This window comes from Canis lupus, chromosome 28 (assembly GCF_003254725.2).
Source record: "Canis lupus dingo isolate Sandy chromosome 28, ASM325472v2, whole genome shotgun sequence".
Lineage (NCBI taxonomy): Eukaryota > Metazoa > Chordata > Mammalia > Carnivora > Canidae > Canis > Canis lupus.
This window is the reverse complement of record NC_064270.1, coordinates 27675291-27703189: the sequence shown is the minus strand read 5'-3', so window position 1 is coordinate 27703189 and position 27899 is coordinate 27675291. Positions and strand designations below refer to the sequence as shown.

At 41.3% G+C, this 27899-nt stretch overlaps 1 protein-coding gene and 1 long non-coding RNA gene across 3 annotated transcripts in view; both read left to right on the top strand.

The window, feature by feature from the left end:
- The first annotated feature begins 2278 nt into the window (after window positions 1-2278).
- The window catches only part of SHTN1 (shootin 1), a 96501-nt gene continuing 70880 nt past the window's right edge, over window positions 2279-27899 (top strand). Inside the window, exons 1-3 of one of the 2 annotated variants that reach the window (XM_025467358.3) lie at window positions 2279-2482; window positions 16552-16604; window positions 26800-26860. In XM_025467358.3, coding sequence (XP_025323143.1) covers window positions 2425-2482; window positions 16552-16604; window positions 26800-26860 — 172 coding nt within the window. In that variant the 5' untranslated portion in view covers window positions 2279-2424. The remainder of the gene's footprint in view (window positions 2483-16551; window positions 16605-26799; window positions 26861-27899) is intronic. The other variant, XM_049103599.1, reaches the window with a different exon arrangement.
- On the top strand, window positions 3449-8527 carry LOC125753944 (uncharacterized). The gene is made up of 3 exons (XR_007406918.1): window positions 3449-3508; window positions 3876-3948; window positions 4840-8527. It is a non-coding gene; the product is annotated as an uncharacterized LOC125753944 (long non-coding RNA).

Genomic DNA, 27899 nt, shown 5'->3' with positions numbered 1-27899 from the left:
GCTTCAGATTAAGCCAGGGACCAAAGCACTCAATTTGATTATAGATTTGATAATTAATTAACTCATTCTTAAACTCCAAAAGGGATACCTAATTACTGTATAATTGGAGTAGATGATTAAATCAGCCATTAAAATAACAGAACTTTGTGAATTAACTCAAATATTTAATAGGCACTGTCCTGATATTTGGTTGAGTATGAGAAAATATTTCTGATCAGGTAGTTTTGGAAGAGGTCTTTGGACACTGCCCAGCAATCAGGGTGACTGATCAGGTTTAACAGGTTTCCTGGCTGCCTTACAAAAACCAGGTGGCCATTTCTTGCCCAATGTCTTGATTTTTTTCTGGAAAGAAATGATTTCTTTTGGGGCGCCTGGGGGGTTCAGTTGGTTAAGCATCTGCCTTCAGCTCAGGTCATGATCCCAGGGTCCTGGGATGGAGTCCCACATTGTTGTCTGTTGTCATCTGGCTCCCTCCTTGCCGTCCACTGCTTCTCCCTTTGCCCCTCTCCCCTGCTTGTTCTCTCTCTCTCAAATAAGTAACATCTTTTAAAAAAAGAAATGATTTCTCTATATACAAAATACCTGGCAACAGCACGTATCATTCATGCTTTGTCATAGCTGAATCTGAATTGTCTCATGTTTCCTGGCACTTTATCTTTGAAGATTAAGCTATAACCTCAGGTAATCTCAGGGCAAAGGCCTTTCGGTTAATCTCTTGCTGATTTTCCTGACAGTTGATCTGCAAGTCCTAAACTATTTCATGAAAAACTAGGGAAAGGATTGGATAATAAGACACCATACCAAAATTATTTTTGAATTTTCAAAATTCCAATTCACTCTAATTTAAAAATACTGTGCTGCCTTTTTTGGGTCATTCTGCCACTAAATCACCCATCCTAAAAATATTATGTCACCTTTTTTTTTTTTTTTTTTTTTTTGAGAAAGCAGAGCTATGATTTTTTTTTTCAAAGTTTTAGTTAGAATTTAGTAGGCGCACCAGGCAGATACTGGTTGCAGCAACTACCTTTATTCCAGTCCCCTCCCCCACTGTCAGAGAGACCCCCTTCAGTAAATGGAGTTGGACATTTGCAAGTGAGTATTGAGCAGAAGCACCGTGCTGGTGTAGTAACCACAGTAGGGGCTTGTTAGTGAGAAAAACCAAGCTATGCAGTGGGTCTAACTCAGTTTGGATTTATTTTGGATGCTTACTGATCAGTGTAAAAGAACTATGCCCGTTTTAGTTTAAATTTAGCATTCACAACCCCTTTTTTCCTGACCTGTGATCTGAATCTTGAAAAAAAGAACACCTATTGTGTGTCAAATTGTAGATTTGGTGCTTTGTATCTTCCTGGAGAGTAAGTATGGTATCATTCCCGTTCTTTAGATGGGAGTTGGAAGAGGTCAGGAGACTTGACCAAAGACTAACCAGCAACTGGGGCCTGGGGAGAGCCGTTCTGATGTGTGCCGGGCCTGCCACACCTCTCGTGGTCAGGGTCTAACCCGGAGCCGGGTTTAAACCGTGCAGAGCGCAGTGAAGTGGGACAGATGCTGGGCTTCATTCGGCCAGCTCTGCTGCCCGGCGGCTGGGGGGCCTCCGTCCGGCGTTCAGCCCGCAGCGGCGGCCTCTCCAAGGTCAAGGTGCTGCCCCCGCAGAGCGGCCCACGTGCCGCAGGATGCGCCCCCCTTCGGACCACCCCCCGAGCCGCGCCGCTGCAGGAGGCCGCCGGGCCCGGGCGCCGTCCGCCGACTGCCCCGCCCTCCTTTGCTCTGCAGGCGTTAACGCACCGGGCTGGCCTGTTCGGTCCCCGCCAGCTTTCCAAGGCGCAAGCCGCGTCCCCCGAGCTGGCCCCTGCGGGCAGCTGATTTCCCACGGGGTGAGAACTGGGTTAAACTGGTGTTTACTGCCCACCACGCCCCGCCCTCCCTTGGGGGCCCGCGAGGGTCGGCCCACGGCAGCGCTCCACGCGCGGTCGCCAGGGACGCCGCAGCCCCAAGGCCGGCTGCTCCCGCCCCCCCGATCGCGCGTGTCCAGGGGTGGGGCGCAGGAGGGGTGCAGCAGCGAGCGGGGCGCACCCTCGCGGCTCCCAGCACCCCCCCCCCCCCGCCGCCCCGGGCATCCTCGCGGGGAGGGCTCGGCGCGGCAGCCGCCCCACCTCCCGCCCGGGGCTGCGGACCCCGCCCGCCCCGCCCTCCGCGCCCGCAGGTGCAGCCGCCGCGGCCGCCGAGTAGGTGCGTGGGGATGATCTCACTCGCGCGCTCGGCGCCAGGAGGAGGAGGAGGAGGAGGAGGAGGAGCGGGAGCAGACCCGACTTCCGGGTAGTGCCGCCGCCGCACGCCACCCGCGGCTTGCTTTTCCTCCCCCTCCCCCCCGCTGCACCCCTCGCCTCTCCCTCCTTGCCTTTATTCCCGGCCCCACCTGCCGACATGAACAGCTCGGACGAGGAGAAGCAGCTGCAGCTCATCACCAGCCTGAAGGAGCAAGGTAGGGGCGCGCGGCCGCCAGGTGCGGGCGGGGACGGCTCCGGGCGCGGGGCCGGGGCTGCGGCGGGCGCGCTGGGAGGTGTCCGGGCCCCGGCGCTGCAGCGCCCTCCGCGCCCGCGCGCCTCGCGGAGCCGGGGCCGGGGCCGGGGCCGGGGCCGGGGTCAGGCAGGGGGCGGGGGCTGTGGGGCCGGCTGGCGCGGGCTGCTTGAGCGGGGGTGGGGGAAGGGGCCCGGACTGGGGGCGGCCGGGGCCCGGGCCCCCCTCGCCCGCCCCCGCCGGGCCCCACCCCTGCACACGGGCGCGGGGAGGCCTGCGCGCTGCCTCGCACCAGCCTTCCCGGCTTTCGCTCGGCGTCGGTCTGGTTCCTCTTTCCTTCCCCAGCCACGATGCCAGGCCGTGCTGTGTTTTACCACCTACCATTTTTAGCAGTTTCTTAGTCAGTAGCCGACACCCTGGCTGTGCCCGGCTTCCTGAATTCAGATCCGGCCTGGCCTGCGGGGAGCCGCCCGCGCGTCCTCGCGTCTCTACCCCCGCCAGGTAACCGCGGGGCACCTCCTCCCGGATCCCTCGCCTACGTCTCCTCCTGCGCTTCTTTCTCAACAAAGCCCCATTGGCGATCGAATGTGACTTCGACACTCTTCACTTTTCAAAATGCCTGTCCTTACCCAGGCCCACGGTGGCCCGAGAATATGGGTCAAGGGAGAGAGAGAGGAACTGCGTAGATTTAGGAAATAAAAATGCGTAGGAACATGCACTTTTGCCGAATCACTACTTGCTGACACGGCCACCTCGTGGAGGAGGTCCTGCTCTGTGGCCAATCCTGCTGTTTTCTGGCTCTTTTGCTTCTGTTGGCTCAACTTATCGACTCTGTGAACCTCGAAGAAACTCTGCCCCTCCAGGGGCCTTGTGGTTATCATGCCTTCCTTACCCGACTAAAGACATGGGCTAAGCCATACGATTTTATCAGGTCCTGTCCAGTGCTATGACCTGTTGCTCCTTGAAACCACAAACATACCGATTGCACGAGGTATGTAGACCTCTCTGGAGTTGACACTCTTGGAAACAAATCTCAGCACGATTGTTTACCAACCCTGTTATCTTGGGGAAATCGTTACCTCCCTGAAATGGACAGAACGGGACTCTTCGTAATATCTAGTATTTAGAAAGTGTTGGATAAATGTTCATGGGTTTTGCCTTCTCAGTACCTTCAACAACCGTCCTGGACTAAGCCTTAGGGTCATAAAGTCCCAAGCATCAGTGAATTTAGTGGGTTTGCAAAATGCCCTTAGCGAGCATTCCTCAAGCGGTTTAGTGAGGGGCTGGATTCAGTCCGTATCTTATTTCCAATAGCACTCCTCCCCCAGTAACATAAAGATTCTTACTTCATATTCTAGATGGTTGGAGCTTTCATCATGGGTGATAGCTGCCGGTGGATACCAGAGCTTTTGATGGATGGTCCGTTTTCAAGTAGTGATACAGTTAAAAATTTCACGTTTTTTTTTTTTTCTGAATATAATCATTCCAAGGGTAGGTTTATCAAAGCACTTGTGGTTTATAATCCACAAGTTGTTTATACTTGATTTTGAAACACATCCTCTGTTTCTATGTTGGATTTGAGAGCTGAGAAAAAAAGGAAGATTCTAAAGTTTTTGGTTCTTTCTCATATTATACGGGAACACAAATCCATGGTATTGGTATTTTTAGAGGATATACTTCCTTGATTATGGGCATGTCAAAGGCAATAGAACGGGTAGACTTGGAAATTTGTGTTTCTTAAAAGGTGCACTTTTTTGGGGGGTGCTGAGTCTAGTTACACAGGTTTTGGGATTATTTTCAGCCCATCTCAAAACCAGGCATTTCTTTGTCATTGGATCATAGACCGTGATAACAACTGGCTCATTTCAAGAGCATTTAATAGCTGTTTGACCCATGGAACTAACTGGAAAACTAGGGATTTGAGGTGGAAAGACAGGCCGCTAGGTGTTTGGGCTGTTACCAGTATGATAATTAATTTTGTAAGCTGACAGTGTGCCTGATTTATTTTTGAAAATAGACATTTTTTAAAAAAATACCTGTTAACATTGTGACTGACTCTACCGCTCTTGTTTAATGTAGACAAGAAGAACCAATTATGATGAACACTTTACTTTCCTTTTTTGATACCCCTTCAACACACTCATTTCTTCTTTTAACAAATACTTAGCAGATACCTGCCATATCTGAGCCCCACGTGGTAGGTACTGGGGGTAGAGGTAGTGAACCAGATGGTCTGCTCTACCTAAGTTTATTGTCTAGTAGAGAGTCATGAATCAAATAATCACACAAATGTGTATAATCACACATTGTTTTTTTTTTTAGGATAGAGTCTTCGAAAGGGAATCATTGCATCAGAGGGCCAGTAGACATAAAGTTGTGCCAGGCATCGCCAAAGTGCCCCCCCCCCCAATATGATGGTACCAGTTCACATTCCCCCCAGCAGTGCCTGTTTCCCCCTACAGTTGTCAATGTTGACCAACATCAGTCTTTACTAATTTTGGCAGTCTGACAAGTTTTGTAATTTTTACCAATCTGATGGTCAGAAATAGTACCTTTAGAAAAATTGTATTACCTGGTTCTTAGCGGGGTTTGACATCTTTATACGTGTTTATTGGCCATGGAGGTTTCCTTATTTCATTTTTTCCTCAGTGATTTTTAAGTCAAAAATTTGAACCCATTCCCGAGAGGGTGTTGAGAAAGAGGATTCCTATCTACTCTGAATGGCAGCACTGACAGCAGCCTTCCCTAATGTGAAGTCTTCATTGGTGTGGTGACTAAGGTTGCTTTTGACAAAAGTTGTGAAATGTAATGACGGAGTCTGTCATAATATGAACAATCTCTAATTTATACTTACCATTCCCTAAGCTCTATGTCTTATAAATCACACCCACTTCTGAATTACTTCAAAACATTGTATGTTCCCTTCTCGTGAATGGTATAATTACCTATATTATGTCTTTCTAGAAAGTTATATTATGTCCCTTTAAAAAAATTAGCCAGTGTGTGATTGCTTATGTTCAAGCAGATGTTGAGGTAATGAGGTAATTCTCTTTTTGTCCTTTTTGGAGCTTTATTTTATTGGACTGATTGACGTCTTTAATGCACTGACAAATGGCAACTTAGGGTACTATTTCCGATGCATATTTCCTAGCTACTAAAGTGGACATTTCCCTTACAAAACATCATACAATTTGCTCCCCCTCCAGAATGCGGCTGGGAAATGATCGACTTAGCTCAGCGTTTGTTTAAGGTACATGATTTTCTTTGTAGTGTATTCATCCCACAAGCATTGAATATTCATAGCCAGGCACTGTGCTAGGCATCAGAGATAGATGAATAAAACTTTGTCCCTACTGGTGAAGAGTTCCTAGTCTAGAGATGATGGTGGGCATGTGAATTCCAGGAAGAGTGTCCAGTTGGCCCAGTTTGGGTCATGGGTTTAAGTTCTTTGGTCAGGGAACAGCAGGGCACCTTGATTGGCAGCCCCCACAAAGACCAATGGATTAGAGTAGTTGTCCAAAAAAGAATGGTGTGCCACTACCAAAAGTGGAGGATGCAGGCTGAACAGACACAAACAACAGAGTCCCTTTAACTGGTCAGCATAGTAATGCTGTGTCATTTGGAAGTTGGTGAGGAAGTGTTGAAGGTAGCGATCATCACCCAACAGTGAGGATGTTAGAAAGTAAGACCAAAATTACAACCACCACCCTGAACACACTATCCTATGATAAGATCATGGGTTTTGAAGCTAGATAACCTCCTCTTATCTTTAGAGTTATCATTTTCCCCAAGACTATAGAGATTTGTGCTTCAGCTTCAGCTGGAAATTTAGCCAGGCTCATTCTTAGACCTGAGTTAGTAATTAAAAGAGGCTCCCAGTGTTCCCTTGACTGCTAGGCCAAAAAGTAGCTTGAGCATTATTTTGACAAAAGGGGCCAAATGATTGCCTACCACTGGGACCATATCAAGTCAGGAAAGTGGAAGCATTGTCAATCTTGGATATATACAAAGTCAGTAGAAAACAGTTTGGGGTTTAAATGGTTGCCATGGTGTCAAATGCAAACTTGGCTTTACATTGTTATTTTTCCAAGTGTGGTTTAGGGGCCGCCCGTCTCAGTAATTGGGATATACATGCACTTTCTTACCTACTTATTTATGAAAAAAAGCCTGGTAAATTTAATTTTCTTCATCTGGGTATATTTTTGTAAAATCGGTATTTGAAATGTTTTGCTTTTACAACAAAGTATAACGTAAGTTGAGAAACGTGCATGAACTCTAAATGAGCATCTCAAGAAATTATTGAAAAAAATGTGTCTAACAACACTTACATCAGAACATCTCCAGAAACCCCTTCATAACCCCTCCAATCATTACTACTTGCCTTTCCCCAAAGATATTTGTGTCACCAAAGGTAAGTTTGGCCAGTTTCTGAGAGTTAGACAAATTGAATCCTACAGGATGCAGTGTTTGCTTCTGTCTTGTTTCACACGTTCTGTGTGAGATTTATCAACAGTGTTGTGTGTAGTTGTAGTTCATTTATTTGGTGAATAGTGTTCCACTATATGTACACACCAAAAAAAGTTTTTAAGTGAATATACTGTAGACCAGAGGTCAGCCGACTTTTTCTGTAACTGGCCAGATAGAAAGCATGTTAGGCTTTGTGGGACACTTGGTGTTTGTTGCAAACCAACATACTGATTAAAAATGCAATTTCCTCCTGAAGTTGTGAGCTCCTAAGAGACACCAAATGGGCAACCCTCCATGAGATGGACCCTCAGCATGGGCTGACGAATGACATCTTGTAGTCAGAATTTCCTTATTCATGTAATGCTTTTGTTGCGTAGATAAATCTTACTTTGATTTTTTAAAAGTTAAATTTAAAAATAAATGTATGCTCATAGGAAAACAAGCATAGAAAGGGAAAAGTACAATGAACTGTGGCCTCTTGTTCATTGTTTCTTCATCTTTATTTCATTATGCTCTCTTGGGGAGTCTTTATAAACATTTTTTCCGCCTAATTGTTCCTGCCTCCCATGAAATATTAATACCATAGAGGTACTGTGTATCTTTTTATGTACTGTGATCCTTTGGAGGCTGCAAATCATTGTACTCCCCAGGATCACATTCCTCTTTGAGGGCAGTATACCCCACTGATAATGAATGCTCTACCCCCCTTTCCATTGCTCACAGTTCTAACTTTTTTGTTGTAGTTCCTTTTGGAAATTGTGAGCTTGTATGTACCTCTGTAGTTATCACTGAATATATATTATAGAATTTGCATCAGTACCTATAGAATTAAATCTTTAAAAATTGACTGGATAGGGGTGCCTGGGTGGCTCAGTTGGTTAGGTGTCTGTCTTCAGCTCAAGTCATGATCTCAGGGTCTTGAGATGGAGCCCCGCATCAGGCTCCCTGCTCAGCAGGGAGTCTGCTTGTCCCTCTCCCTCTGCCCCTCCCCACTGCTCATGCTCACCGCCCCCCCAATAGATAAATAAAATCTTTTAAAAATTTTGAATGAATGATGTTCCACTCTACAGATTTCTGACAATGTAGTTAATGTCCTCTGGACGGACACCTCTGTGTTTCTATGTCTTTGCTATTAGAAATAATGCTTTGGGCAATAGATAATGGTTGGAGACATCGGTATGAATTCATGTTTTGCTTACATATGATTACATATAGAAATATTTATAGATACGTGTATGTCTATATAGTGTGAAACTGTCACAGCCAGGAGGTGTGTAAGAAGACCTGACCACTAAATATAATGGGGTACTGAATAGAATCCTAGAAGAAAACTGGAACGTTAGGTAAAACCTAAGGAAATATGAATAAAGTATGGACCTTAGTTCATAATAAAGTGTTAACATTGGTCCATTGATTTTAATAAATGTACCATACTAACGTAAGATGTTAATGATAGGAAAAACTGGGTAGGGCTTATGGGAATTGTCTTTGCAATTTTGCTGTAAACCTAAAGTTTATAAGATTTAAGTTTATTAAAATAAAAATGTTGCTTATATCCTTTTTTTTTAAACTTATATCCTTGTATACATTGATTTGTAAGTGCAGCTGTGGGAAAAAATTCTCAAAACTGGATCCAAAACGTAGGGATATTAGATTTTATTCTCTTACACAACCAGGCTTTGCTTTAAAATGTAGAAGGAACATGGCTTTTGTTGTTGTCTGTTTACCATGTTGGTAAGTATTTTAAATATTAAGACATGAGCTCTGAAATTTTTTGTATGGTACAATGAACAGTAATGTATTAGGATCCTTTTAGTTACTTGATCCTATCTCAAATAATCTGTGGCACAAATCTGAGTATGATTGTTTTTCATATACATACATATATAGATGTTTTACTTATTTACTTAAGAAACAATTTTATGTATTCATGAGAGAGAGAGAGAGACAGAGACAGATACAGGGAGCCTGACTTGAGGTTTGATCCCAGGACCCTGGGATCGTGACCTGAGGCGAAGGCAGATGCTCAACTACTGAGCCACCCAGGAGCCCCTATATGTTTGTTTTAACTAAGACTTTTGGGGGGTAGGTTTACAGAAAAACTGAGCAGGAATCTCCACATAACCCTTCACCTTCCCCCACTCCCCATTTTCTCTATTATTACCATTCTGTGTTAGTGTGGTGCATTTCTGAGAATTGATGAGCCATTTTTGGTACATTATTATTAACTTAAGTCCACAGTTTAAATTGGGGTTTATTCTTTGTGTTACACATATTTTGGGGTTTGACAGATGCATGACATGTACCCATTATTATATTATCATACAGGATAATTTCACTGCTTCAAAAATTCCCTCTGCTCTACTTGTTCATCGCTCCCTCTTTACCTCTGAACTCCTGGCAGCATCACTGATCTTTTTATTGGTTCTGTCATTTTGCTCTTTTCAGAATGTCATAGAGTTGGAATCGTTCTGTATGTAGCCTTTTTATGTTGACTTCTTTCACTTAGCAATGTGCATACATGGTTCCCCCTTGTCTTTTTGTGGCTTGATAGTGCATTTATTTCTTTTTATCACTGAATAATACTCAATTGTATGGATGTACCACATTTTGTTTATCCATTCACCTGTTGATGAACATGATGGTTGCTTCCAATTTTTGGCAATTGTGAATAACGCTGCTGTAAACATTCATAAGGGTAGGTATAGGGGAGGGGAGGCCTCCTGTGGTCCTGTGTGATAGGGTCTCAGCCTCCTGGTGAGCCTGTGCCCCTGGGCTATGACTTTCACATGCTTCTCAGTGTTGATCTTTCTTCTTTAGGTGAGAAGGGAAGGCTAGAGAGGGGCCTGGAGTGAGCTCTCACCTTCCCCCAAGTCTGTTAGACTCTAGTGAAATTTCTCCCAAGGGCAGGCCTCTGATATTCACTACAGGGCTGTGGTGGCACTCCTGGAGATAAAACTCGCAAAAGATAGGGATGCTTCTTTTTTTTTTTTAAGATTTCATTTATTTATTCATGAGAGACACAGAGAGAGAGAGAGGTAGAGACATAGGCAGAGGGAGAAGCAATCTCCCCATGGGGAGCCCGATGTGGGACTTGATCTTGATCCCAGGACACTGGAATTATAACCTGAGCCCAAGGCAGATGCTCAACCACTGAGCCACCCAGGCGTCCTGGTTCAGATGTTCCTAAGACTGGCCTACCCACTGGCATTTTTAACTCTCAAATGTGTTAGGACTGAGCCTTCAGCAATTCGCCAATAACAGTTGAAGTTTTCCTGTCTTGGTACTGGTTGTTGAGCAAGTTCTGCACCTTGGCTGCTGCTCCAGGAAGTTCTGATGGTTTGTCTCTTGCTTGTCGCTCCCAATTTTTGGAATAGCAGTTTGCCCTGTGACCTCAGTTCTCGGGTAGATCCAAGAAGAGTCATTGATTTTCAGTTTGTTCAGCTTTTCTGTTGTGAGGACAGGAGTGTTGACAGAAAAGCTTCATGCCAGACTGGAAACCAGACTTACGTGTATACTCAGTTTCCTTCCTTTCTGTTGGTTAATTTGAAGTCATTACTGTAGTTCGTTGGGAGTACTTCGTAAGCATCATTAATTCATTAGCACCGAACTGTGTGTCCTACCAAGTAATGCGTAAATTTCAGGTTTGCCATAATTTCTTTTCAGATGTGAAATCTGTCATCTTTGTTTTTTGATCAGGTTTTCCAGCAGTGTTTTTTTCAGGCTTTTCTGATGCTTTAATTAACAAGGGAGGTATAAATGACTTCTCTTTCTACTCTGGCTCTGAGAGAGGACCCATTGGCATATGTGCAGAAGGGAATAATGTCCTAATTGAACATTATCTCTTATGACTCATGTCCTCATTCCCCATTAGTAAGAGGTGTTTCAAGGCTACATGAGTCTCAAAGATGCAGACTTAATGGATGAGAATCTACATTAGAAGATCTTATGAGGCAGTGTTTTTCTGGTTATATTTGATGGCTCTTTAAAGCTTCACTTTTATTGAGTATCTTGTAACACGTGACGTGAGAGACCCTTTTAATATGAGGAGGAAAGGATGTGCTCTTTCACGAGGTGTTCATATGAAGACCTAGATCCATTCTTTCTTCTTAATTTAACACGCATTTATACAGTCTGCTATATCTCAGGCATTGTGTTGGATGTTGGTATCTGTATGCATAAAGGCATAGTCCTTACCCTAGAGGATTATTTCACGTCGAGTGTGTTAGCACATTGCACATAGTAATGCTCAGTAGTGGGTTTTTTTTTTTTTTTTTTTACGTGAATGGCTTTGGAAATCAGTAGACTGGTCCTGCCTCCAGTATTTCTTAATGTGGGATTTGACTTTTCTTTACTTTTCTTTTTTTTTTTTTAAGATTTTGTTTATTCATGAGACACACACACACACACACACATACACAGAAACAGGCTCCATGCAGGGAGCCCGACGTTGGGACTTGTTCCCGGGTCTCCAGGATCACGCCCTGGGCTGAAGGTGGCACTAAACTGCTGAGCCACCTGGGCTGCCTGGATTTGACTTTTCTACGTATCTTTATTTTTAAAATGGGGATGTTAATATTTGGCTTAATTGCTTTACATCACAGATTTATATGAACCAGCTGTTCGGTCAACATAGGTACCAACTCTGCTTCATATTCAGCTGGGTGTGAGATTTATAGCAATGAATGGAATGGGAGAGAAGACAAGAAAACAGACTAATGCTCAGATAATTTATAATCTTATACGTAATTGCTCTAGTGGAACTATATGAACACTGTACTCTGGTAATATATTAGAAATATAAATGTTGATTTTTGCCCTAGATATGTGGGGAGGGTTTCTTACAGGAAAGTAATAGTGTACTCTGGTAGTATATTAGAAATATAAATGTTGATTTTTGCCCTAGATATGTGGGGAAGGTTTCCTACAGGAAAGGACAGTTGAATTGCATTGTCAAGGAAAAGCTATGGAAAATGGGTTGGGGGGAGACCTAGCAGGCGAAGGGAAAAATGTTTATAAGGCACCTGGTGTGAAAGATCTTAGAGGTGTGATGGATTGAGTGGTGGTCCCTAAGGCTGAATGGCAGGAGTGGGGCCCAGGTTGTAAAGTTCACATCTTTGTGGGCTTTTAAACCCAAGGATGATGTAACCAGATTGCTTTGTTACTATGCTAACCATCTACTTTGGGAAGAACAAACTTGGGATAGAGGGAGGCTAGGGGCTACATGAGAGGATTTTACCATCATTGAGGATTAGAATTAAGGCAGATACACTGTAGAGGAAGGTCATATTGGGGAGATGTTTTAAGAGATGGATAATTTTGATAATTATAGTTTGATAATTTGATAATTCATTGGAAGGTGGGAGAAAAAGGGGAATCAAGGTAGATCTTGAGGTACTAGCTTGATGACCAGGTAGGCGATGACTCCAGAAAGACATCATATATAGAGGAAGGAGGAGGTTTGAGTTAAAGAGAGTTTGATGAGTTCACTTTCTAACATGTTGAGTTTGAGGTGCTTATAGGCTCTCTGCATAGAGATATCCAGAATAGTACTGTCTAGCAGCACTTCCTGCTGAGACGGAAATGTTCTGTGTCTGCTGTGGTAGCCACTAGCCACATGTAGCCACTGAGCACTTGAAATATGGCTAGTGCTCCCAAAGAAGAGAATTTTAAGTTTTAATTAATTTTAATTAATTTACATGGAAGTAGCCACTTGTAGCTAGTGGCTCTGTTATTTGCCAGTGCAGGACTAGAAGGTATTGGTTGGGAAGTACTGATCTGGTGCTTGTACTTGAGATAGGGTGGTTAACCTGCCTGGGACAAAGAGGTCTTCCAGGGACAATGAGCTTTTCAGTCTAAAACTGGGAAAGTCCTGGGAAAACCATGATTGTTTTTAGCCAGAGATGTTATTGCCTGTGTTTATGAACTTTAAGTGTCATGGTTCTAAAAGGACTAAGTCTACTTATCTGATCTCTGGGCTGGCTATGTCATGATTTGCAGCCTGGAAAGAAAGCTCCCTTTCTTGGCATTAGGGAGTTAGAAAATAGAAAACCAGCATGATTCTTGAAACACGTGCTCTGCCTAATATTCTCCTTGTTTTCTGCCCATCTCCCTTTTTCTTCCATTCTGTCCTCTTAGGTAGAGATTCCCCTTCCTGGCTGCACATTAGAATCACCTGGGGTGTTCACTTCTCAAACAAATATGGTGCCCAAGGTTCACCCTAGAGTAGTTAAATTAGAATCTTGGGGTGGGGTGGGTGGAGAGGGGGCTAGACAGCTGTATGATTTAAAAGCTCCCCAGGTAATTCTAATGTGCAGTCAGGATTGAAAAGTACAGCTCCCAGACATGCTTCTACTTCTTTGCCATCTTTGGTTTTTTTTTTTTTTTTTTTTTTTTTTTTTTTTTTTTTTAACTACAACACACTACAATTGATTGTTAGCCTCCTTTCTTCTCCTCCTCCTCCTCCTCCTCCTTCTTCTTTTTGGCAGAGGGTAGTAGTAGTAGGGTTTCAGAGATTTTTCTGCTCTGCCATCTTTTGGGACATGTGTGACAAAAGTCAGCCTGAGTTGGAGGGCATTAGGAAACAGCCTGATTGATCTCTTATCATACACAGGGATCTGATGTACTTTGCTGTATCAGTAACAGTAAGTATGACTAACATGTATTGAACACATAATATACCTAAGCACTCTTACAACTTACATCTTACATGTTAACTCATTCTTAATCACAACACTATGAGAAAGATGTATAATTTTCATTCTTATTTTCCAGATGGGGAATCTGAGATTTAGAAAGATTACCAACTAGACCAAAGTCTCTTGGCTGTACCTTTTAATTACTGTGCTATGTGACCTTACAGCACATTGAAATAAACTGTACCTGTAAGCCCACCCAGGAGATGACGTCTTCCCAAGCTGTGCCTACCATTCACAGCAGAGCGTTGGTCCAATTCACCTTTACTTTTGCATTGGTTACTTCAAGATTTGGAGGATCTGTATCATCAAATCACTTGAGTTGTGCGACTCACTTAAAAATTTCCAAGCTGTGACAGTTCTGAAACAAAGAGGTGGCTTTCTCTGTTACCCTTTAGCATTGCCAGAAACGTAGCAGAATACTATAGGTCACCTCAGATTTTGCCAGTTTCGGTGAGGATGGAGTTACATGTGTATTCACTATGGTGTGTGTGTAAATCTTGTTTATGGCAGTGAGCTTGGTTTTCTGACTTCAGTGAAATAAAAATATAAATTAATATTTTTCTTCCCTTTATGCTCCACTCCCCAGGTGCTCCCTTCCCACTGGGAATTCTTCATACATTTCCCATACTCTTCCTCTTTATTCCCTTTACCTGGCTTTATTATTATTATTTTTTTAAGTTACACATAGTCACAAGAAAGCACTTTGTCTGTGGTTTCCATTAAGGCATGATAGGTGAAGGGTTCTTAATGAATGCTTTTCGTGAAGACCCTGTAGTTGGGAGTCTACTTTCATCTGGATTCTATTGGCAATATAATGGAAGAATCGTATCGGTATTTTTAATAAGCTTCAAAGCTGTTAACTAATGTTTTAAATAGAAAAACATTTTCTTAATGTCAATATGAGATCATGGTTTTATAAGTCTTTATTGTTTGTTTGTACGTCTATAAAGTAGGTCATCAAAAATAGAGTAGTAAATCAATCTTGATTTCAGCTTTATCTATAGATACCTACTTTTTTTTAAAAAAGATTTTATTTAAAAAAAAAAAAGATTTTATTTATTCATGCATGAGAGACATAGAGAGGCAGAGACACAGGCAGAGGGAGAAACAGACTCCACGCAGGGAGCCCGATGTGGGACTCCATCCCAGGTCCCCAGAATCCCACCCTGGGCCGAAGGTGGTGCTAAACTGTTAAATGTCAAGTAAAGTATCTCAATAAAATATATATATTTATTTTTTGAAAGAATATCAGATATGGTAATAAGATTTGGGGCCATAACCATAGACTACCTGGTGCATGAGTGTATATTTTAGAATCTCTTAGTTTTATTTCTCTCTGTTAAAAAAAAAAGAAGGGGTCATTTTATTGATTTTTCATAAACTAGGACAGTTTAGTTTATACCCATTGGTTGGGCTTTGTGTGGTAGAGGCTGATGAACTGGTGTGCACAGGACTTCATTCTGTGGTTACTCAAATGTTTTCTTTCTTTTTTTTCCCAAATATTTTCTGTTGAAAATGTAATTATTTTTAAAAGGGCCATATCTTTACATGTACACATTTGGCTATTTTATGGGCTAATTTTCAAGGATTCTTTCTGGGTGTGGCTTCAATAAAATTGTCCATTAACTCTTATGTAGATGGTCATGGAGTGGGTGTAATCTCATAAATATTTGTTCATTTGGTTGGATTTTAAGGTGGTGGCCCCACAATCACCATAGGTATTCTAAATCCTTTGGTTCACTGTTGGAGGATACAAAGGATATACTTCACCGTGTGAATTGTTTCTTTAGGGGGTTTTCTCTGCTCCATGGTTAGAATCCTACACCTCTAGAATTAATAACCAGATTACTTGGAATGTTCCTGAAGTCACTGGTTTCAGATTCTTTTTTTCTATTTTTTGGGTATTCATGGAAATAGGAAGCCCTCTTCGTCTTTTTTTTTTTTTTTTTTTAAGAAAAACTGAGCTTTTTGTAGATAAATCCCAATTATATTTTTTAAAAGTCCAGATGTAAAGATCCAATCTGACAATGCCCTGGCTCTGTGGTGCCAGTCAAAATGCTGGTCTGGGAGTACGCCCACCTTACACATTCTGATCCATCCTTAAACCTGGATCATGCCTTTTCTAACCATCATATGCTAATAACATCATATTCTCAACCGTGAGGATATCCAAGAATGGTCTTTGGATAACAGATGAATGTGGGTGTTCAGGCTACTTTATTTTTCTGGCGGTAGAGGGTTTTAAATAATAAGCTGCTGAGTTTTTTTTTTCCTCCCACATAATAGGAAATATTTCCCAACAGTTCACATATTTTTCCAACTTAGTGAAATGAATCTGGCTGGTATCTGGTCATAGCTTGGTGATCGATGATCTTGCAGGGCCTAAAAATAGTTGTTCTTAGCTGAATGCTCATGGCGTAACCCTTTCACTCTGTGGACAAAGCAAATGTGTGACACTGAACTGAATGTGTAAGCCTACATTATTTTCTGGAGGCTGATTTTAAAAATGAACCTCTGATTACAGCACCACAGACTAACAGTGCTAGAAGGAACTTCAGGGAGCAGCCACCTGTCCCCTTTCACAGGACCAAGTGCTGAGCGCAGAGAAGTGATTTGTCATAGGTCACTTATGGCTCTGAGGTCTTTCTGTGACCTAGGGAGATCCGAAATTTGGCTTAGTGGGCTCACACCTGCTGTGGTCTCTTTTTCTTTCTTACTCTTAAAAGCAGAAGCCCTTCTTCTATGGCCACTTCTCTACCCTACCACCAACCTAGTAAATAGACAATAGAGGTTAGTTGGATCCTGGGTTTTCCTAAAAACTTCAAACTTTTGATAGTGTTATAATGTTGCTTTCCTTTTTTTCTTTTAGCCATAGGCGAATATGAAGACCTCAGAGCAGAGAACCAGAAAACAAAAGAGAAGGTTTGTACTTTAGCCTTTCTTTCCTTTCTTCCACGTGTGAAAGCCTAGACGGCATGGTGCATTGTTCTGCCACCAATTTCAGTTAAATGCGAATGAGAGTTTTTTCTTTTTTCTTTTCTCCTGCATGTGTGGTTCAAGCTAATATCAACTCCAGGCTCCAGATGGTAAAGAATAGCAGGCATGCCACAGTGGGCGCTGCTCTGGGAGATTAACCGCACAGCTAAATGTGCAGCAAGGCACCAGGCCAAGCAACTCAAGCCCCTGAGAATTGTACTTTTTCCTAACAACCCGATTTGGGATTCCAGTGATGGAATTGGAGGGAAGACATGTATCTTTGGAGCTTAGACATAGTAGATTCTGGAGAGAACTCTTTGGCATTAGTCGCCAGTGTTTAGCCTGTCTTCTTTCATAAACCTTTTTCATGCCCACGTCTGCTGAGTATATGAATAATATACTGGAAGTTGAAAATCGCCTGCTATGAAGATAGTAATGCCCGGCGAATATTTTCAGTTAAACTGAAATCATTGAATTTTACTTACCTTTACTTACCTATAAATGACTAACCTTTTTGGCTCTGCACATGTCTATTAAGATTTGTGAATATTTGTTTATGTATCTTCCCCCCTCCCTCTGTAAATTCAGGGAGGGGACAGCAAGGGGGTCTAAGTTAAAAAAAAAAGAAGAGTGCTAAACTGAACTAGAAAGAAGGAGAGAGAGCAGAACTGTACATTATTATTTTTAGATAGAAACAAAATATGTGTTTAGAAATTACTTTTTTGATAGACCAAATATTTCAAAACATTGTGTCCATAGTGGAAAATTAATAAAATAGATCCTTCGTAGTTACTGAAGCAAATGGTTATCATAGCTCTAAGTTAAGAGACCTTGTCTTTAAAATTTGAAAGTAAGGTCTGTAATGAAAATAGGCAGTGAGCTGCATATTTGTAAAGCCTTTGGCATATTTATTGGGTTCTTAAGAATCATATTTAAGTTTTTCACTCATTAATTGGTTATATATATTGACTGTAAAATGGTTGGTGATATTAATGAACTCTAGTTCACATAAAAATGGATTTTGAGATCATTATTTTTCACCCAGTTTTAAGGCTCCTTTGCTCATTTGCAAATGTTCTGTGAAATCTTAAGTTTCTTCTCCTTTTTCCATCAGGTGATTTAGGGAATGGTAAGTAGGTAGGGGTGATGAAAATCTCCCTAGATAGAAAGTGATTGGTGCGTGCATCTCTAATGTGGCAAGAAAGTCCCAGAAAAATAGTTTGACAAGATTCTTACTTCTAATAACCACCAAAAATCATAGATGTTTTGAGGATACCAACAGGTGGGGAGTTTGTGCTTAGATCCTGGTTCCCTCATGCCCCTCAATTTCGGAGTGGAACCAGAGTAGGGGGATGCTGAGGCCATGTAGCTTGAGCCTGTTTGCCCAGAGAGGCAACCATCTTCCAGCTGTAGGAGAAAGAGCCAAGAAGTTCATCAGTTGAGTTTCTTCTTTGGCGTTCCCGGCCTAGGAGGGGAAGAGTAAGATATGATGGAAGGGTTAACTCAGGAGAACTCTTTGACTTAACCTAGAAGATACGAGAGAAGAAAGCAAACAAGTGACTTTATGTGATAGAGAAGGAAAGATATAGAATAAAATGAATAACATGAGAGGCAGAAGAGAAAAATTTTTTTTTTTCTTTTCCTCCTCTAGTCCTTGCTTACCTATAGACCTAGGATTGCCCTAAAAATACTGATCTTCTATAAACATCCATTGTTGGTGGTGGTGTTGGTTATTTAACAGAGAGCCACTTTCTGCAGTGAGGTTTTAAGTGAACCATCTGTTATTACACAAGTGGAATTATAGGTAAAATGCATTTGGTAAAAGGAGGACTATGAATTACTTTTGCCTATTAACTATTTGCATATTTTTCTATGTGGGGTATGGCCTAATACTTTTGTAACATCTGTACACATTACTGACCTCCTGTGCTAATTCTTTAAAAATAACTATTAACAGAAATGGAAGAAAAGGATGCAGTATGGAATGCTGCAGTTGGCTAAAACAGAGTGATTTTAAGTTCACTGCATTCTGTTTATCTTCTATTAAAAGACTAACAGGCTTATTATTGCAGACTTTTTTCCCAAAAAGGGGGGGCCGTATTACAAAGGATGGAAGCATATAATAAAAGCCTTTTATACAGTATAGAATGAGTAAAAAGCAGCTTTAGTTCTGGAGCTGGTAAATGGAGAACACCATTTTCTCTGGCAAAGCACTTTCATGTGCCTGGCTGAGTGAGCTTTATCCAGTCCATATCCGTAAATACACATGGTCATGCTTCCCTTGTAGCCCCAAATCAGAGTTTAAAACTAGTCAAGGACAGGAATCTAAAATGAGACTCCTTTTTCCATAGTCAATTTGATCTGGGGGGAGTTTTTCACAGGTGGAAGGTACCAAAGTAAGTCCTCTGCAAATTATTTCTCCCTTCCACGTGTCCACATTAAGTCTGCCTTTGTTGCTAGAGAATGAACCTTATCAACGAGAAGAGATAATGGGTTTGATTCCTTTGGGTAAGAACTTTTTCTGCTCTGTTTGGAATCTCCTCTGTGGAGACTACTGATAAGATATGAGATTATGCTTCAGGGGCTGTGTTTATTAAGAAGCTACTATGGATCTTACACACTCCCTTATGTTCCTCATCTGATGCTCCAAGCAGCCCTGCGTCAGCTCCAGTGCACAGAGAGCAGAACCTTAACAGTGTCTAGGTTCATACGTGGGGCTTCTGACTGCAGATGCTCTTTTTGAAGCAGTAAACTCACGGGAGCGGATTGACTCTTCCCACCAAGGTCTTGGCTTTATTCTTAGTTCTGTGTCGTTAGCTCATGGATTTTTCATAGCAAATTATCGGACCCAGTACTTTCCTGGATCACTTGTCTTGACCACCTGTAGGTTTGTCCTTGAAAACTGAAAGTTAGATATCAAATCAGTCTTACATCAGAAGAATTGTGTATGAGTATATGTGCATGTAGATTTTGACATAGGTGTGCGGAGAGGAAGAGTAGGCTTAGAAGAGTGGGCCAGTGTGTCCGTGATCTTTGCCTTTGCAGTTATCCTTATTTAAGAAAAATGTGATGTTGATCATTTTGTGGTTTTTCTTGTCTTTGAGGATGGAATCCTAATCTATTTGAGTTTATAAGGAAAGCTTTTTGGAAGAGAAGACTTTTTGTTGGATGTCTCCTGAGTACTGGAGTATAAAGAAAAATATATGAAAGTCCCACTCTTGAGTAAAGCCACTCTAATGAGGGACACAGGGAAGTGGACAAATGATAAATTTGTGCTGTTATAAGTGAATGCCTGAAGTGTGGGGGGGTAGGGTGGGAAAAGGACAAAAAGATAAGGATCCTACCCTAGACCATGTGACAGATAAGCTCTTAATGCTTGGCTTAAATGTCCCTTATTTTTTTTTTAAAGTCTTCTCCAACTTTTTTCAAGCAGAATTGTTTATTTCTTTGTAATGAAACATCTGTGTATTTCTTATGTACTTATCACATTTTATTGACCAAAATTATTATCTAAGTATCTTATAGGGTATAAGAAGTCATACAGGGTTGGATGATAATGTAAAAAGTTCAGTTTTTTTTTTTTAAATGTCAGAGTAAGTGGAGATTATGGAAAGGGTGCTACTTTCTATTATTTTTTGCCTAGTTTCTCAATGACATTATCAGCAGTATGTTAAAAAGTAAGAAAGCCTATCACATTGAAGTCAACAAGCCTTCCAGATCTATTTTTTGAGGTATGAAAAATAGAAGACTATATTTTGGAATCAACTAAATAAATGTGATTGTGCTCATGAAGCAGTCTCCATATTCAGATGTTAGTCATGCTTCCACAATTGAAGGGCATTCTCCTTATGACTCATTCAGGATCTTTGTCATAATTGGGGCTTTTTCCTATATGGGGGCAAAACCTCGCTGAGCTTTTAATGGAATAGCTTTCACATTTCTCAGGGTGGTGGTGGGGTGTGTGGAGTGTGAACAAAAAGAAGAAAATGTGTACAATAGAAGCATATCTGCCTTTAAACAGCAAGTATTTATATTTAATATTATGTCTTGAGATTGAGTTTTGAAATGAATAAATGTTTAAGTGGCTGATTAGAAGTCGTTTGGATGAGCTACTGTAACAGTGCATCAGGCGGCTCTGTCAGCTTGCCAGGAACAATGAATGAAAGGGAATGAGGCAGACACTTTCCAAGACTTATGTTTCAAGAAGCAAGCTATATGATACTGTTTGCATCTTGGCTCAGTTGTCTATTGTTAGAATTTCTTTCTCTTGTGTCAATTTCAGAGGTGAAGGTCCCCAAGTATTTTATTTAAAAAAAAAATCAGTAAAGAAGCCACTTTAAAGAGCAAGATATGCATCCATTATGCTAACTGTTCATGCATAATACATCCACATACATGCAGTTTCTTTAGAACAGAGTGGCAAGTGGTTGTGCCAGAGAAAAAGTAATTACTTAGCAGTTTGAAAGTGAAAATGAGTCTCTTATTAACAGCAATCTATCCAGAAACAAAGAGCAAGGATCTCTGTTCTGATGACATGTGTTTCCATCTAACACACAATACCTAGAATTTGGAGAATGCTGTAAGACAGCTTCAGGGGGCAGCTACTGAAAATTGGAGGGAAAGAACCTTGCATTGAGAGAAAGAACACCACCAAAAGAGACAGAGAGTGAAAGGCATTCCATCTAAGTGGGAATGATTTCTTTTATTGTGTTTTTTAAGGACAAGCACAGTAAGTTCTAGCCAAACTTCCATAGGTGGGACAATAGGGTTGTCCAGTATTATTAAAAATGACTTTGATGGTCTTCGAAAGGCATCACCAGAGATCCTAAAATAGGTAGCTGTGTGCTGTCCTGACGCTATGCACGTTTAAATTGTTAAATGTCATAACTGGTCATAAAGGGAGGAAACTTCAAGAAAAATAAGTAGGAATGGCGGAGGGCTGCAGAGACCTTTTCGGATCTGGTGTCAGAGCCTCTGCGGTGTCCCTGGAGTACAGCATTTGTCCCGTGAGAGCAAGTGTCCTTATCCATCGCTTCTTCATTGTGGCTCTCCCTTCTGGTGGATGGTCCAGCCTGGTGAGATCATGCTGTCCGTTAGGTTCCCCCCGGAGTGCCCCAGGGCTTAACGCAGCGCTTGGCACGTGTGGGTGCTGCGTAAACAGGTTGATCAGGGCTCCGAGGAAGGACACCGAGGCATTCCGTAGTTACGGTAGGTCCACCCAACTAAGGTACGTGCCGTGTGCACATTGCCTAACTTGGTTGATGTTGTGTGTCCACGGCACATGTGCGCACTTCTTGGACCTCAAACTGGCCTTTTTGTGGGCTGGCAACCCTCCACTGGGTTTGTGCACCACGGAGATCGAAATGGATGTTCACGTTCGTGGAGGCTAGACCCAGTTGAGAATATTGGGGTTTCTCTTGCATGAAATATACACACAGCAACATGTAAGGAAGTCTTCGTATCTACAATTTCTCTGTATTTCTGCTGAGCCTGTGAAGCAAGACATTTTTGTATAAACCGTAGTTTGTGTGAAGGAGGAGGTAGGGAGCTGCCCATGTTGCTGGGGGAGGGGGGCGTTCGTTGCCAGTTCACACTGGAGACACTCACCTCTGCAGATCACTCTGCCAATGCTTTGAAATGCAGGTATCCGGCTGGGTGAGACTCCAGGAACAGATACGGAACGTAGCCAGGGCCTCTCCTTTTAAGAACAGGGCTTTCAATATTCAGAACCAGCAAGGGCAACCTCTGGTCCATTCGCCACTTCATAAAGAGCCAAAATAGACTCTAGAAGAGACCTCGTGTCATCCAGCTTCTTGAAAGCAGCCAGGGCTCCTGTTGCCGGGTTCTACCCCAGCCGCAGGCTATCCAGAGAGTTGCTGGGCATCATGATTAAGTGATGTGGGCCCTCACATCTGTTGCCATTGCAAAGTCTTCATGAGCAATTCTCACACAAAAAGAAGCAGTTTCTACAAATGCCGCAGCTGCGTGGGCAGGGTAGAGGAAGGGGCAGGATGGGTGCGGGGCTTCTGCTGGACACAGAGATCTAACATTCTCCTGTAGAGGCCCAGAATCCTTGCTGGTTTCCCTCTGTGGGTAGAATGAGACAAAGGTTGCAAGATATTTTTTTGAGTTGACCTAAAATGATGAAATAAGCGGATGTTTGGATTTCTGCTTAGTAAACGGGTACGTCCTTCATATTTTGTTCAGCTCTGGTTGGGAATAAGTCAGCTGCATTTGCCGTTATGCATAGGCCCCCCCCTCCCCCCAACACACACCCCTTTCAGTATCCATAGCAGATGGTAAATTCTGTGGCTGCCAGTTCTATCATAATGTGGTTGCAGAAAATAGAAAGCAAAGCAACATGAAGACCCCTGATAGAATACAGCTGGGGTTGGGTGACAGCTTCTGAATTCTCTGGTGATGTCTGTAGGGTTCCTGTAAAAACATACGGCTGGATGATGGAAACTGGTTACTGGCATGATGCAATAGGATTGTGATGTTGAGATCTGTTATTAACCTGGGCCTTATGAGCAGAGAGCATGGGTATAAAGCTTTCCTTCTAGGAAGCTGGTCTAAGTCTACCTAAAATTGCCATGTGTTGTTCGTGACCAGTAAGTGGTGGCTGCATTGGTGGTTGCTGTGTGATGTCATTTGGTGGGCTTTTTCAAATCTAATTAGGTAGTGTGCCGTCCTGTTTAATGCTCTTGTCATACAAAGTGCCAGTGAAAACTCCAGCTTTTGGTTTAAGTAAATTAACCTCTGGTTCCTTGAGGTGGAGCTTTGAGAGGTATATAGAAGAATCCAAGTGGTATTAGGTCAGGGGCAAGGCTCCCAAGCACCAATTCTTAAGTAAAGACAGTTTTTTCACAGGGCATCTTACAGCTTCAGAAATGCCAGATGAAGAAATATGAAGTTAATTTGAAAGTAAAACTCCAGATATATTTCATTTGGCAATCATAACTCAGCAGTGTGAGTCTGGTCAGAAATTATGTTTCTTTTTGTGCCTGACTAAACTATGCATTGCCGGAGGTGATTGAGGAAGTACAACATAAATAAGCCACATTCTAGAAAACAAGAAGAATATTCCTGAAACAACTGGTTAGCTTAAGTCTCCTAAAATTATGTGTTAACTCTGTCTGGTGGGTAGAAGGATCTCATAAAGCTTGAGAATCCAGAACTCTACTGTTTAGAATTTTAAACCCCCCAAAACAATAAATACAGTTTATCTGTTAGTTTGGAACTAGAAACTATATCAGACAGCATTACTTTTTTATAGAGGAGAGATTCCTCAAGCCTTCATGAAGAATACGCTTCTTCTGGAAGGAAATGGTCCTCCTTATGGAGGGTCTAAGTCAGGATTTAGTAAACAGCCTTGCTAATTTAGCACTAGCACTTGTTTCATGTACTCTTGCCAGAATGGATATACCCAAATGAATGGAGATAGGCTTTTGCAAGTTTCAGTTCTTGAGACATTAACGGGGAGAACCAAACTGTTTGACTTAATTTTTTTAATTAAAAAAAAAACAGTTTAAAAGCACAGAAAAGGGCAGAGAATAACAAAACAAATATGTAACCCACAAAAATAACTGTTATTCTGGGGCACTTGGGTGGCTCAGTTGGTTGAGCATCTGACTCCGGTTTCTGCTCGGGTTGTGATCTCAGGGTCTGGGGATTGAGCCCCCCTTTGGGCTCTGCACCCAGTGCAGGGTCTGCTTGAAATGCTCTTTCTCTCTCTGCCCTCCCCCTGCTCTTGTGTGCTCTCTCCCTCTGAAAATAAATGAATAATAAATAAATAAATAAATAAATAACTGTTATTTAAAAACAAAACTTAAAAATGTACTACAGATAAAATTGAAGATCTTCTGTGTCATCCCGCTCTGGGTCCCTTCCCCTTCCCTGTATTTTATGGGATAACTACCATGATAAGTTTGGTACCTATCCTTCTATTTTGTGTTTTTGTATATGGATCATGAAATGTACATTTACAATATAAGTGTATAAAGTGATTTTATTTGCTTAAGGTATATATTGACATGGATTCTCCAAAGCCTTTTATTCACCATTATGGCTTTTGAAGTATACGTTGATACACGCAGCTTACGTTCATTCATTCACTGTTCTCTAGTGCATTATATGAATATACCATGATTTATTGTTATTATAGATGCCGATTGTGTGCGTAAAGATCATCTCATACACATTACTAGATATTCTAGTATTAGAATCCAGAAATGGAATTGCAGGGGGCCCGGCTGGCTCATTTGGAAGAGCATGTGACCCTTGATCACAGGGGTGGTGGGTTTGAGCCACACTCTGGGTATAGAGATGACTTAAAAATAAAACCTTAAGAAAAAAAAATAGAAGTGGAATTGCTGAGTCATAGTATATGTTTATTTTCAATTTTGATAGTTTGTTCCCAAACTAGTTAAGTTTGTTTCCAAGCTAGTTATGTAGTTGACACTCCTGCCAGCAGTGTGTGAGAGTTTTCAACTCCTGAAAGCAAACCTTTTCAGTTTCTTCCAGTCTATTGGATGAGACTGTCTCACTGTCTTAATTTAGGTTTACCAAGTTATCAGTGGTATCATAATTTTTTAGCCACTGAAACTTTTTTTTAAAGATTTATTTATTTATTCATGAGAGAGACAGGCAGAGACATAGGCAGAGGGAGAAGCAGGCTCCCTGTAGGGAGCCCAAAGTAGGATCCAATCTCGGAACCCTGGGATCCTGCCCTGAGCCGAAGGCACTCAACTGCTGAGCCACCCAGGCGTCCCTACCCATTGAAATTTAAAATAAAAAAAAAAAATAAAAAAAATAAAAAAAAAAAAAAAAAAAAAAAAAAAAAAAAAAAAAGAAATTTAAAATAAAAAATATCCAAAAGCATGAAATCCCAATGTATTTATCTGGCAGGGTAGGATTAAAATATAAAGTTGTGCTTTACTCACACGACCCTCATTATAGTTTATAGTGTATAGTCTAGACCATTCAAAAAAATTTTTTTTTAAAATATTTTATTATTTACTCATGAGGGACAGAGAGAGAGAGAGGCAGAGACACAGGCAGAGGGAGAAGCAGGCTCCATGCAGGGAGCCCGACGTGGGACTCGATCCTGGGTCTCCAGGATCACGCCCTGGGCTGAAGGCGGCGCTAAACCGCTGAGCCACCCAGGCTGCCCTGGACCATTCAACTTTTAATTATTACTATTAATAGTTAAAAATCACTTTTTAAAGTTTTAGACTTGATGAAAATCTTTCTACAATGTGTTATACTTAACCTGTTTTGTGAAATTCCCAGTAAGTTGAATCAGTCCTCATAATGAACATGAGGTTTTTATAAAAATCATTAATACCTTGAGGGCCTGTTAAAATAAACTAATGGATACTCATTTCTATACCAATAAGATATCTTCATACTTTAATAGTTACTTTTACTTTTTATGATCTTACCTCCTCCTAATGTTCCTTTCACCTTTTATTTATTTATTTTTATTTTTTTATTGTCCTTCCACCTTTTAAAAGTAAAAATTAGTTTATGTGAATGATATATGCTTATTGTGGAATATTTTATCTTCTCTCATTTTAGTTTGCTACCTTCTATTTGGAATTCTAAGGATACGAAGACATTTTTTTCCTCAACTGAAGATTTCAAGGGGTGCCCAACAGCAGTTTGTCTTCTGTAGGGGTCACTTCTGGTTGTGCATCAGTGTTCTGAAGAGTTCTGGAGAGTTCCTCCCTACCCAGTTTCAGAGAATCTGACCTGTAGTTGCATGGGGTGTTCACTGTATTAGCAAAATACCTACTTAATAAGAGGCACATATATTTTCTTTAAGAATAATATTTTCTTTAAGAATAAGTAATTTGAACTCAAGGATGTTAAATTGTTTTGTTCCTGAGGAGATAATGAGCAGTAAGATGATGACTCATTATCTTAGAAGGTCCAAGGCAAGTGGACAGACGCAAATGGTACAAAGACCATGCTGGTTGAGGAGAATAAGTACCAATAAGTACCATGTGAACATTAATGCTTTTAAAGGGTTTTTAATTTTTGTTTTCTTTTCATAAAATTGTTACTGTTTATGTTTGCTCTTTCTTGCCTTCCCAAACTTGTGATACAAATTTAACATTTCTGTGTTTTCTCATTTCAGTGTGACAAAATTAGGCAAGAACGAGATGAAGCTGTTAAAAAACTGGAGGAATTTCAGAAAAGTATGTAAGCATTTCATTGGAATTATTATAACACACATAACTCTGTTTGGGAATTATGTGGGTAGGCATGTCCCCTGTGTTCGGTTGCTGCTGTCTTAGACATCCAAGAAAGCGAGAATTGTCTTCCCATTTGTCCTCTCCCCCCTCCCCGAAAGTTCTGGCATTACTGTGATTTTCAAACAAGTGGAATGAGCATTATTGTTTCATGTTATTATAAAAAACAGTTTGCAGTTCTAAAATTTTTACTATGCAGAACAGTTAAAGGAGAACAAAGATTACTTGTTATCTTGACTCTTGGAGAAAAGACAATGTTAATGTTAATATTTTATAGTCTTTCTTGGTCTCTTATCTGTGCTCAATACATATGTCTACAAAAATAAAGGCATGCTTTACATTCAGTTTGCAGCCTGCTTTTTTCAGGAAGCAGTATATCACGGTCATCTCTGCATGTTGATAGAGCTGTATATTCGTGTTAGTATTCTATTACACGATAGTACCCCAATTTATTTCAACATTCTTTCAGCGATAGATGGATTATTTCTGAATTTTGGATATTTTAAGTGATACCATGTCAAGTATTCTTATATGTCTATACAGTGGTCTGATTTGTTTCTTACATTAATTCATAGAAAAGGAATTCTGGCTCACAGAACTTACACATTTTTGAATGTTTGAAATGGCCCTCTCTCTAAGGCATGTGGTATTCCCACAAAAGTTGTAATAAATCTTCTAAATTTTTGCTATGCTATTTTTGTAGCATTTCCTGCAAATCTGTCATTACCTTGCCCCTAAGATAGAAGGTATCTGATGGTGCTCAGAATGATCAGAAGGAAATAGGTCATTGGAAAAGGACCAGACCTTAGCAGGAAAAGATGATCCTCCCTCTTGGAAACAGGGTCTTTCTCCATCTTTTTGCAGATGCTGTATTAGGTTGTTCCATTAAATCATGAAATGTTGACTTGGTAACTACACAGCAAAACATTTTCTTCTTGTTGAAGGTTAAACAGCCATGAGAATGAAACATTATAGTTGATTTCAG